The sequence below is a fragment of the Ambystoma mexicanum genome, chromosome 4p, assembly GCF_040938575.1.
Source record: "Ambystoma mexicanum isolate Mex_15411 chromosome 4p, UKY_AmexF1_1, whole genome shotgun sequence".
Lineage (NCBI taxonomy): Eukaryota > Metazoa > Chordata > Amphibia > Caudata > Ambystomatidae > Ambystoma > Ambystoma mexicanum.
In genome coordinates this window covers 508,933,121-508,946,114 of record NC_090927.1, presented here as the reverse complement: position 1 = coordinate 508,946,114, position 12,994 = coordinate 508,933,121, and the positions used below count along the sequence as shown (strand labels likewise).

Genomic DNA, 12,994 nt, shown 5'->3' with positions numbered 1-12,994 from the left:
TGGGGCCGACTACTGCCCCCAGAAACAGGTAAAGTTGCCATTAACTTTATATAGTCACTTCAAACCACAGACCAGTACACCCCATCTTACATGGAGTTTTGGAAAGGGTTAACTCATCCCTTTTTGGTCTGTACCTCCTTGGAGCCTTGTTTCGCTTCCTTAATATTAAGACTTGGCTGGTGGCAGTGGTAACTACCCTAACTTTTCTACCGCGATTATATTATATAAATGTGGTATTGGTTCAGGCTATATTAGCCTGGAACATAAACCCGCTTGACCGAATACATTTTATTTTGGTTCCGGCTGGATTTATTTGCCATTTCTTTTTGTTAGTCTTTTTCGTGTATTTCTCTGCGTGCTAAACCGGGGAAGACTCCTTTGTTCGCTGTCTTTTCGCGGGCTTCTGAACAGAAGCTCTCCTTAAGGCGCCCTGATAGGCTAGGTAGGCAGGATGTGAGGGAGGGATCTTTGGACCCCTGCCATGGGTTCCCTTGGTAACCCAAGTCGCACTCTTGTCTGATTGGCTAAGGGGACTGGCCTTGCCAGGCCAGCCACCCTGCTCTGATTGACAGCCAGGCTGTATGAATGGGGGGGAAAACTGCATAAGAGACGTCTCTGGGACTGGAAACAGTCGCCACTGGAACGAAAGAACCAACTAGGAACTGGAAGAGGACCCCTACCTCGACTGAACCGCCCGGTGAAGCCCTGCTGCAGGTCCGAATCGCCAGAATCCGACGACAGGGAAGATCCTCCAGGAAACTTCTTCCCTTGAGCTGGTGGGACCAACCAGTTCGCCCAAACTACAAGCCAGAACCCCTCCTCTGGTCGAATTTGCTGTACAGAGCTACAGTGAGCCGGATAGCCAGGAAGGTCGGACCCTGCTTGGGTTTTAAGGAGCGCACCTTTTATTTGTTGTTTTGCTCTGCTGCTGGTTTCTTCCCTGGGTGGCGCAGGACCCTCCAGTCTTCCTACTTCGTGTCAGTCCGACAGTTGCTTCAGGAACCGTGATCCTGCAGGTACGTCCGCCTCAGCTCCCTCTCCGTTTTAAGGTAGTATGCAAATCCGGTTGTCCGTTTCGGTCAGCCACAGTGAAAGTGTTTGAAATCTTTCTCCAATCCGAGGGCTTATCCTACTCTTCTCTTTGAACCAACTTTTCTACCAACCAACCTTCGGAAGACGGACTGGACCGGGCCCACAAATCTGGCTTGTCTGGCTCGCAGAAGTATCCTTTTGTAGGAGAAAATAGGGGATTAACTGTCTGCGGGGTAATGCAATCGGCCTCCCACTTTCCCCTGTCACCCTCCTCGAAACCCTTCTGTGATTCCTCGTAGCGTCTCACCTTAGGGTCTGGAAGAACGAGCTCTCCATCCTGCTTCTGATGCAGGGGCGCGTTGGTATCCAGTTACTTCACTGGATTTTCGGATTGGTGAGAACCAAACTTGCTTGGCTTCCAGGTAAGTTTTTTGATAAGAGGTTCCCCTTGTGTCCATGCATTAATGTACTAATGCTAGTGTCTTTTTCCCCATAGGGGCCGGGGTACGGAATGCCGGGGAACAGGCACCGACCCGAGATGAGAGGTGAAATCCTTGTAGAAATCAGGTAAGTCTTTAATGAGCGTTTTTTGGTAATGTCTTTTCATTCGCTCATTAACGCTGATGTCTTTTTCCCCTTAGGGGCCGGGGTCCGGAAATGCCGGGATGCGGCTCGGACCCGAAATGAAGAGGGAATGAATCAACAGGTAAGTCTTAACATGGAGATTTAGCTTTCTTTATTCCCTTCTCTCTCTCACCTTTTGTTCTGGTCTTTTTCTCCCTAGGCGCTGGGGCGTGACTGCGAATCCGGATGACCGCTGCTGAACATGGAGGCGCCCCGTAAAGGTGAGTGGAATGCAGCGCTGCTGCGATCGACGCGATGAGCTTTTAAATAAGTCTTACTTTTCAGGATTGTCGGCGAGATGTCTCCGGGATGCGGATTTAGCAGGTAAGGACTTTTCCTTCTTCTGTTCTTTTCTTCTCTTCCTTTGCAGGTGATCCAGGATGCTGGCAGGCGTGGCAGAAGTCAGGATGCAGGAGCAGACACGGTGAGCGTCCAGCTGCTAGATGCAGAACAACGCGAAGCACGTGTGGCTGTTCGGGTTGGGTTTAAATAGCCTTGGAAGAAGTTCCAGGTGTGTATCCTTCCCCGACCACGCCCGGATGGTAAATTAGTCCCACAGGTAAAGTAGTTCCTTTCAGGCCTCAAGGAGGCCGGGATCCTGCAGCATGGTCTGCATCAGGTAAGTGCACCCAAGCACTTACATAATGAGCCTGGCGCCTATGGACCCAAGACTGATGTCTTTTATGAGCCTGGCGCCATAGGCGCCGGTACACTGTCCAAAGGGCCCCTATATGGGGTTGCTGGGTCCTTCCTTGGGGACTGGATGTCCGCTTTCGGGGACGCAGGGCTAGCACCGGCTCCCCGGGAGCAGGCATCATGACACGGCCCCACCCGTGGCACCGGGACCATCGGAGCAACCCCCACCCAAGAAGTGGAGCGTTCACCCTCTGCCTCCTTTACACCCTTTGCCTCCCTCTCCCCCACCGAGGGATGAGACGGATCCGGACACCGCCGGCCAGATCTTCACCACCCCACGAGATAGGCTCGTTCCCCACCATGATCTCGAGGGCCTCGATCTCCTCCCTGAGAAGGAAGTGGTTCCTGTACCAGCGCCACGAGACGAAGGAAGATCGTACTTTAGATCCCGCTCTTGGATGATATTTGGGATGAGGGGTTGTCCCTCATGAAGAACCCTTCCTCGGCCCCGGGGAAGAGGGACTGTTATGAGAAGAAATACAGAGTGCCAGACTCTGTGCCCAAGTGCTTACGGTCCCAGTCGTCTCTGGACTCTAGTTTCAGCGGCGGTCAATAAGATATCTTCAGGCTCCTCCTCATCAGCGGCCTCCCCCCCCGGACAGCGAGGGGGAGGAAGTTGGATGCCATGGGGCGAAGAGTCATCACGTCGGCAGTGACTACCATGAAGGCCGCAAACGCCCTCGCCAATATGGCGCAATACGACAGGGAACTTTGGTTCAAGATCGCCCCCTTCCTGGACTTCATTCCCCTCAACAAGAGGGCAGAGGCGTTGGAGATTCTACAGGAAGGGGAGGTGGCATCGGGCCACGCCATTACAGTGGCCACGGACTTCACTGACACGGGGTTCAGCCAAATGGGACACAGTGTTTGCCTTGGGCGGGGCTGGCTGAGGGCCACTAATTTCAACCATGATGTTCATTCAAAGGTGTTGGAAATGTCCTTTGGGGACAATTTGTTCAGGAAGACTGTGGACGAGTCTCGTCAGGCCATCAAGCCAGACACTGAGACGGCTCGTGCCTTGTGCAGGCTTTAGCAACGGGGGCCGTCCTTTTGGACTACTGGGAGAAAATCCCAAGGTTCCTCCAAAGGATTCAGGGGAGGTGCCTCGTCCTACTTCAACCCCCCTGCTCGTCGGCCCAGGAGACCTACAGGGGGCGTGCCAAATCTGGAGGTGTATGTCGTTGTCAAGGCGGCACTTCAACATCAAAACAGGATTGGACTGGCCGTGGAGTTAGGCCGCCACCCGTGCACCCCGGTGGGAGGCCGGCTGGCGAACTTCGTCAGCGTGTGGAAGACCATCTCCACCGACTGTTGGGTCCTGCACGCTCTCACCCACGAACACACCCTACAGTTCCAACCAAAGTGTCCCCACATACTGCCAGTGGCCCGGCAGGAAAACCATATCTCCCCCCCCCCCCCCCAGCTTCTGCTGGAGGTGCGCGCCATGTTAAAGGGTGCGATGGAGCTTGTCCCAAAGAGGTTCGGTAGTGTACTCTAGTTACTTTCTCTTCAAAAAAAGACCGGTGGTGGGAGGCCCTGTAAAGACTGGAGGGGGGTTTCTGTACTCCTGCTCTCTATATGGTAGAGGAGGGGCACAGAGGACCCCAGCCAAGATTCTCTATTGTTGGTAGCAAAGGACGAGCAATCAAGGCCTAGCTTCTCAGGAGGTGTTGCGGGCTGGTTCTTAAGTACAGTTTAGTCCCCAAGCATCCACAAAAGAATGTCCGCACACTGTGTTAGTTAACAGTCTTTATATAATTCAGGTTCAAGGTTATATACACAATTACAATAACTCACTTTGTACATTTAATCTACAATGGCAAATATACACAGTTCTAAGTGGTACCACAATTATCAGATTTCATTAAAGTGCATCAACTGTACTCTGGTCAAATGTGTCACAAATCCATTAATAAAGGTAACCAACACTAGACATGGGACGAAAGCAGTTGGGTAGAACAATTGGCAGAATACTTCCCCCTACCGTTAGAAGTGTTTCTAACATTCCAATGTGCTTGGAATAGCAGAGTTCCTTGAGGAGGCGTTGATGGATCCTTCTTGAGTGACTCCCTTCAAAGCAGGAGCCACGGATCAGCGACGGCCTCGAAGAAGGTGAACTTGGCATCAATGATCATCGATGGAAAGTTCAGTGGCGTCGAGGCAGCAGCTTTGATCCTGTCGGTGCTCGTCAAAGATGTCCTGCAAGGATGAGGCGTGCGGGGCACCTCTATGTCAATAGTTTAGGACTGCAAAGAGTTTGTGAAGAACTGTGGCCCAGCAAGGGCGTAGAGTCATCCAGTGTCTCTATGGTCTTTGGGTGGCAGGAAACCCACTGGCGGATGCTCCTCGGCGCGTCGACTGCCTGGCCTTCTCCGGTGGGATAAGGTGGTCGGCAAGCCGGACGAGCACATCCGTGAATCAAATGTCTTAGGCAAAGAAGCGTTGTGGCTCCAGTCGTCGACCGCACAGCGTCAAGCAGTCCCCGCTTCTGGGCGACCAACTTCGATGGGCCTCCAGCGGTTATATCAAACCTGCGAACCCTGGTCGATGACGAGGGACGACTCTCTGGTGCTTCTTAGTTTCACGTCGGCGGTCCCCGTCTCCAGCCGAGTCTTTCGTAGGCTTACTTCCAGGGCGCTTCAGCGAAGGTTGGCGGTGCACGATGGTCCCTCGTAGCTCGGGAAGAGGGCGCCTAACCAGGTCCTCACTGGATCAGTTCTTAAAGACACAGCATCTTTCAGATTGACGAAGTAGAGCAACAGCAGGGCTTCAAGGTTAAGCTTCAGTTTCAATGTCCGTTTCAACTCCAGCTTCTGAACGAATTCTAGCAGTGAGAGGCCCCCAGTTATACTGTTTATCTCCCATTCACTCTGCTGGGTCATACTCTGGCAACCAATCACTCAGAAGGGCATTCAGTCAGTCGGCCAATCGGGCGCACGGTTGGTTCAGGCCATTCTTCTCCATCCAGGTACTCAACACAGAATGTGGATTCTGACAAGTACCACGCTATTCAACACTACACGCTGTATTGGTGCCAGTTTCGGGTAGGGCTGTCTCAGTCATTGTGTCAAACACCAGATAATAGACATCCACAACATATAATGCGTATTCGTCGCACACTCCATTCAGCCACTTCCCACCCACAGGTGTACCCACAACATATGGTCGTTGGGAAAGCTCCAGCCAGTCTGGTCGGCACTCCCCAATCCCTCGCCCCCCCACTACCATATATGGAGCTTCCAGTCAGGGGGAAGGGACAGATTCAGGGCTTCCCGGGACTTCGGGAAAACCCAGGTAACGGGCGATGGAAGGCAAGAGGCCACGAGTGTGGGCATCCCAAAATGGTGGACGCTCAAGGCACCTGTCAAATTCAGCTTGGAGCTGCCACCAGCCCATACCCTGTTCTGTGCGCCCCACACAGGTGCCCAAAAACATACACTAGGGGCACAGGGTTGTACCCCCACCCATGGGTGCCATAGGGGTATCCCATGGGTCTGTACACCAAACCAAAAAAGAGATGCACCGCCAGGAGTCGCACATGAACTCCTGCACGGAAAACCCGACAGAACACACGATAAAAAGCAGTAAAGGCTGTCCCTCTAATGCATTTCCAGCATCACAGGCCCATCCTAGACCTAGAAAAGTTCCGGATGTTGACTCTTCAGCATGTGCTAGGATGGCTGAAAGAGGGGGATCTTCTATTGTCGCTGGACTTGGAAGATGTCCATTTTCACATCCCCATTTACAAGGGCCACCACAAGTTCCTGCCCTTAGTAGTTCAAGGGCAACATTACCAATTCAAGGCCCTTCCCTTCGGGTTGAAGTCAGCGCCAAGAGTCTTCAAGTACCTGGTGGCGGCGCCGCTTTACCTACGAGGGATCCACGTTTACCCTTACCTGGACGACTGGCTCATCCAGGCTAGTTCAAAGGACATCGCTGTCGAACACGTCGTGAGGAACGTCCAACTCCTGACTGATCTGGGTTTCTCAGTGAACTATGCAAAGTCCTGCTTGATTCCATCGCATGACGTATGGTTTCTAGGGTCCAGACTCGAGTGTCGTGCCTGGCATATCCGTTGGAGGAGAGGATAGCTCCCATCTTGGGCAAGGTACAACGGCTGTTGGCCATGAAGATCACAAGGGTAAGGTCCATCAAGTCCCTGATAGGCAGGATATCGTTGTGCATATACCTCATTTGGCTGTGCAGGCTTTGGATGTGTCCACTGCAAGAGTTCCTCGACGCCCGTTGGATACAAGTGTTGGGAAGCTTCGAGGACAAGATCACTCTACGAGAGTTTCCGTCGAGTGATACGGTGGTGGAAAGCGGTGCACATCTGTCCGCAGGTGCGGATTTCCAGACCCCACTGCATCAGGAGGCGGTCACGACGGACGCCTACCTGGAAGGATGGGGAGCGCACAACGGAGGTCTTCCTGCAAGAGGCATGTGGCTACCAAAGGAAAAGTTTGCACAAATGTTGGAGCTGCGGGCAGTGCTTTGGGCCCTCGAGTCCTTCCTTCCGTCCCTCAAGGGCAAGGTGGTACAGTTCTTCACGGACAACACCACAACGATGTTCTACATCAGGAAGCAGGGGGAACCAGATCCCCAGCGCTCTCCAAAGAGGACCTATGGCACTGGGCCGTAGCCCATCCCGCTTCATCTGGCAGGAGTGCAGAACACTGTTGCCGACTCGAGTGGGGGCTTCGGCAGGACCAAGTGGATCACCTGTTCCGCAGATGGGGCAATCCCCAGATCAATCTGTTTGTGACGAACACCAAGTGCCGAAGGTTCGCCAGCAGGTTTCCCTAGTCGGGGAGCATGGGGGACGCATTCTTTTTCCCCTGGGACGGCTTGTTTCTGTATGCGTTTCCCTCTGTTGCTGTTGCTTCTTCGACTAGTCAGTAAACTCAGACAGTCCTGGTGCAGGATGATCCTCGTTGCGGCGTGGCCGAGACGGATATGGTACCCGGACCTTCTGGACATGTCAGCGTCTCCTCCAGTCAAGCTTCTGGCGGTCGCAGAACTTCTCGCCAGGGAAGGAGGCACGATTGTGCACCACAATCCAGGATCGCTGAACCTAAAGGCCTGGCTCCTGGAGCACTAGAGTTTGGGGGCTACGATCTCCCAGCGGATTGCAAGGAGGTGCTTGCCAAGGCCAGAGCTTCATCTACTCTCAAATGCTACGGGCACAAGTGGAAGAGGTTTGCTGTTTGGTGCTGTACTCCGAAGATCGACCCTCTACGTTTCAGTGCTCCACCGGTGCTTCTGTATTTGCTGTTGTTGGCCAAGGCAGGACTGGCCCATGCTTACATCAAAGTTCCTCTGGCGGCTATTACCCGCTACACCAGATCTCCAGGATGATCATCCTTATGGTTGCATCGATTGGTCAAGGAGTTCGTCAAAGGACTATTTTGCTCGTTCCCGTCGGTGAAGGCTCAGGCGCTGGAGCTCAATGTGGTGCTTACTAGGCTCATGGGTCCTCTGTTCTAGCCTATGCATTCGGCGCACTGACATTTTTGTCGTGGAAAACCACTTTTCTTGTGGCCATCACCTCTGCACGACGAGTGGGAGAGATCCAGGCCCTCTCTTGTAAACTACCTTATTTGACGTTCCACGAGACGAGGGTAGTGCTACCTATGCACCCCTCCTTCATGCCAAAATCACCAGGGGCACAGACTTTAGGAGCGCCCGAACCAGGAGACTGTCATGACGGACACCTCTCTGGAAGGATGGGGAGCGGACACCAGACGTCTTCATGCCAGAGGCCAAGACACTGCATATCAACGTACTGGAAATACGGCCTGTGTTTTGGGCCCTAAAGTCATTTCTGCCTTCCCTCAAGGGCAAGGTGGTGAGGGTCTTCAGACGATGACACCACAATGTTTTCCATCTGGAAACGGGGGCACCAGATACCCAGTGCTCCCCAACGAGGCACAGACCTTGTGGCACTGGGTTGCGCCCATGGGATGTTCTTCATTTCGTTCCACCTGGCAAGAGTAAAGAATATTAGCCGACTCTCTCAGCAGGGAGCTGCACTCTTGCCATGAGTGGGATCTTAGGCAGGATCAAGTGGATAGCCTGTTTCTCAAATGGGGCAGTCCGCAGATCCATCTGTTGGTGACGAACACCAAGCGCCGGAGGTTCGCCAGCAGGTTCCCCCCAGCTGGGGAGCATGGGGGACGCCTCTTTCTGTATGCGTCATCTCCATTGCCACTATTACTTCGAGTCATCAGTCAACTCATATGGCACCTGTGCAGGTAGATCCTCATCGCACCAGCGTGGCCGAGGCAGATCTGGTACATGGACCTTCTCAGCATGTCAACATCCCCTCCAGTCAAGCTGCCAGTGGTCGCGGATCTCGTCACCAGAGAATTAGGTGCAATTCTGCTGATCCTGAAGGCCTGTCTCCTGCAGCATTACAGTAAGGTGGTTACGAGCTTCCAGCTGACTGCAGGGAGGTACTTGCCACGGCGGCGTCGACTTTGAAGTGCTACGGACACAAATGGAAGCGCTTTGCGAGCTGGTGCAGGTCGCAGAATATAAACCTTCTGAGGGTCACGGCCCCTCGGGTACTTCCGTATTTACTATCTTTGGCTAAATCGGGCTGGCGCACACCTCCATCAGGGTGCATCTGGCAGCTATCTCCCGCTACGCCAGATCTCCAGGACGATCTTCCTTGTGGTTGCATCGTCTAGTCAAGGAATTAATCAAGGGACTGTTCCACTCGTTGCAGCCGGTGAAGGCTCCGGCCCCGGCGTGGGAACTCAACGTGGTGCCGACTAGTCTCATGGGGGCTCCATTCGAACCTATGCATTCAGCTCCGCTAAAGTATTTATCGTGGCCATCACCTCTGTAAGAGGAGTAGGTGAGACCCAGGCCCTCTCCTGCAAGACACCTTATTTGACTGTCCACGAGACTAGGGTGGTGCTGCGGGTGCACCCCTCCTTCATGCCCAAGGTTCTGTCTGACTTTAACCCCGAGCCCCTGGTGTTATCTGTGTTTGTTTTTTCTGACTCCTTCGTCGCTGGCTGAAAGGACTTTGCACTTGGTGGATGTGGCTCAAGCACTGAAGTTTTATGTGGCCCGCACAGTGACTCATGGGAAGGCCCTATCCAAGGCTTCCATTTCCAGGTGGCTCTCCGGCTGCATCACCCATTGACACAGCTTGGCAAAGTGACCGTTGCCTGGCCGTCCAAGAGACCATTCTACGAGAGCGATTGCTGCTACAACGGCGTTCCTGTCTGGTGTGCCCTTGCTGGACATCTGCAGGGTGGCTATGTGGAGGTGGACGCACACCTTCATGAAATTTTACTGCGTCAGGGATTCCAGGGAGGAGTCCAAAGTCGGCCAAGCAGTGCTGCGCAACCGGTTCGCTTGAAGGTGGGCCTGGTGAGGAGGTAAGACCCATGCTGGAGAACAGTTACAGGTAAGTAACTTGTTCCTTTTCCAGCATGGGGTCCTAAGTGGTTTAACATGCAAACCCTCCCTCCCCGGCTCTTCTAGGTTTATACTGCCACTTTACATGCGCTACCAAATCTGAAGATGGCCACCATGGATGGAGTTTAGGAGGATGAGTGTCATTGGCTGGGGGCAATAGGACCGAAAGGGCACTGCTAGGCTATAGAGAAGACTAGCAGTTTTAAGTTTAAAGCTAAACTGTTCTTTTTACTGAGGATTCCCAGCCTACAGGTAAGTAACTTGTTTCTTAGTTATCCTTGGACTATTTTGAAAGGAGGTACTTGTCAGATCATAAGTATTATGTACTCCTGGCTTATAGGACATTAAACCTATTAAATGGAAGGCATTTTTGCTATTATGTGTGCAAATATTGCTCGTCTGTCTTGTCTCTGACAAAACTAACATTTCTTTCAATACACAGGTATTACAAAATGGGTACCCACTTGGAAGAATAATGACTGGACATTAAGCACAGGCGGAACTGTGAAAAACAAACAAGACTTTGAAAAGCTTGACAAGTTGTCTCGTGGAATGGATATTACATGGGTGAGTTGATGCTGCTTGTATGTGAGCATTTTCAAAATGCATGAAATTCTGATCTCTTTTGTGTATGTTAGGAAAGATTCCTCTTTACTGCACTTTTCCTTCCAATTCTATGGACCCTCAAACATTTCGCTTCTCTTTTTGTATCTGACCTGTTCTTTTTACAGTGCAGTGAAGCCTTGAGCTTTACTACACTGGCTTTTGCTCATCTGTTATGGGGATACTGACATGTCCTTCAGGCTGTTGGTACAAGGGAAGCATTGTTTCCCTTAGTCTAGTTAGTTGTAACTTTTTATCATTATACAATGCATCTTAAAATGCAGTTCAATGGGGTAAACATTTTGTTTTCCCCTAGAATAACTCAGAGGATTGTTGGTTACTCTAGGTGTGCTCAATGGACAAGCCGGTGGCAGCAGTGAATTTTTACATTTTTATTTTTTGGTGCTACTAACTGTGGCTAGTGGTCAAACATAGCTGTGCCATACAATGTTTCACTTGTCCTTTGGCGATCTGGTCTTTTAGCCTTCTTACTGGCATTTCCTTACGTGGATTCCAGTGCCCAGGAAAGCAGAGGCTTTTGGTGGGCTACTGGAGGGATATGTGTTTGCTGCCTGGAGGTGGGCTCGGACTGTTTGGTCTCAATGCACAAACTGGTGCAAGTGTGTCTGAGTGGTATGCATGAGTTTTGCTGCAGTGGTCCTTATTGGACCTGTGTGTGCGTGTGGCTGTAAAGCACCGGAGGGGGTCAGAGTAGGGGCACAGAGCACCCAGCCAAGATTCTCTATGCAGTAGCTATGGTCGAGCAATCAAGGCTTAATCTCTCAGGAGGTGATGTGGGCTGGTTCTTAAGTACTGTGTAGTCCCCAAGCACCCACAAAGGAATGTATACACTGTGTGTGAAAACACATTCCTTATATAAATCCGGTTCAAGGTTATATACACAATCACAAGAACACACTTTGTACTCTGGCAATACTATAATGGCAAATATATACAGGTCTATGTGGTACCACTCTTAACTATCGATTCCTTTAAAATGTGTCCGGTTTAGCAACCCCAATAACATATGAATCAGATTGTAAGATGAATCAAAGATAGACCACAGAAAGAAGACAAGGTAAATAGAGCAATGGCAGAACAGTCCCCCGTCTACCAAGAGACAGTGCTGTGCGAGGATCCCCCCACTTGGGCAACCTGGGAAAAAAAGCATATCTGACAAGCCCAGTCCAAATTATGTTTAATATAATCTTGAATCCTTCTAAAAGTTTCCACAACCCCAAAGTACCTTGTTTCTTCGATGAGTCTACTGACCCTTCTTGAGTGCACTCCTTTAAGGCAGGAGCCACGGGTGTGCGGCAGCAGCTTCGGTTCTTGCGGTGCTCGTTGACGATCGATCGAAAAACGTCCTGCAAGGTGAGGAGTGCGATGCACCTCGATGAGTGTTCGTTGCCGCAGAGTCAATGAAGAACTTTGGCCCAGCAAGGGCGTTGGGTCTCTGGCGTCAGCGAACAGGACGTAACCACGGCTGGCTGTAGTGCCTTCGTCAGCGTCTGAGGTCTTCGGGTGGCAGGAAACCCACCGGCGGATTCTCCTCAGGCGTTGGCGGCCTTGACTTTCTCCGGCAGAACGAAATCGGTAAATCTGTCGCCGATGAGCAAGGGAGTCCTTGTTTCAATGTTCTTAGGCAAGGGAGCACTGCGGCTCCGGTCGGCGATGACCATAATATGAAATGCATATTTGTCACACTCCATTCACCCAGGTCCCACCCCACGGGCGTACCCACAACATAGTCATTCTGAAGGCTCCAGCCAGTCTGGCCTGGATGTCCCCACAATACCATATATGGAGCTTTAACCCAACAGCCAGTCGGGTGGGAAGGGACGGAGTCGTGGCTTCCCGGGACTTCGGGAAAACACAGTAACAGGAGATGGAAAGCAAGAAGCCATGGGGGCTTCTTTTTTCCTATCAGGAATCAACTGATTCCAATGGCAGGGCCTGGATAGCCCAAAATGGAGGATACTGAGAACATCTGTCAAATTCAGCATGGAGCTGCCACCAGCCCATACCCTGCTCTGTGGCGCCACACAGGTGTCCAAAACATACACTAGGGGTAAAGGGTTGTACCCCCACCCATGGGTGCCGTAAGGGTATCCCAAGGGTCTGTTCACCACGACCAAAAAGAGGAAGAGCTGCACCGCCAGGAGTCCCCCATGAACTCCTGCTCGGAAAAGACTGAACATAAATGATTAAGCAATAAAGGACAAGTATATGGAGGCCCTGTCCCTCCAATGCATTTCCAGCATCACAGGGGCAGATCTGGCTAGTGGGCTACTGTGCTACAGAGGTTGCGGTTCTGAGTTGAGACCTGGAACTTGAGGATCCTCTGCGTGTCCTATAAGGCTGAACTCTGCAAGATTTCATGGTCCTAGCATCAAGGGGACCTGAGATAGGAGGGAAAGTATGACCGCGGCAAGGGTATCCTTTGCGTCACTGCATCAGCGGCCGTCGTCTGAGACCTTTTACCTGTGTCCATTCATGTACTGAGGGGGGCCCTGAATCGAGTTCTGCTGCATTCAACTGGGAGATCTTGCACCAACATTAGACACCGTCTGGAGAGCTGGTCGAACCTGCAACCCTTGGGAAT

General features: G+C 51.9%; 1 protein-coding gene across 1 annotated transcript in view; it reads left to right on the top strand.

The window, feature by feature from the left end:
* LOC138453320 (ribonuclease H1-like) overlaps positions 1-12,994 on the top strand; it is a 607,996-nt gene that overhangs the window by 573,600 nt on the left and 21,402 nt on the right. The window contains exon 8 of the mRNA XM_069606028.1: positions 10,229-10,353. Coding sequence (XP_069462129.1) covers positions 10,229-10,353 — 125 coding nt within the window. The remainder of the gene's footprint in view (positions 1-10,228; positions 10,354-12,994) is intronic.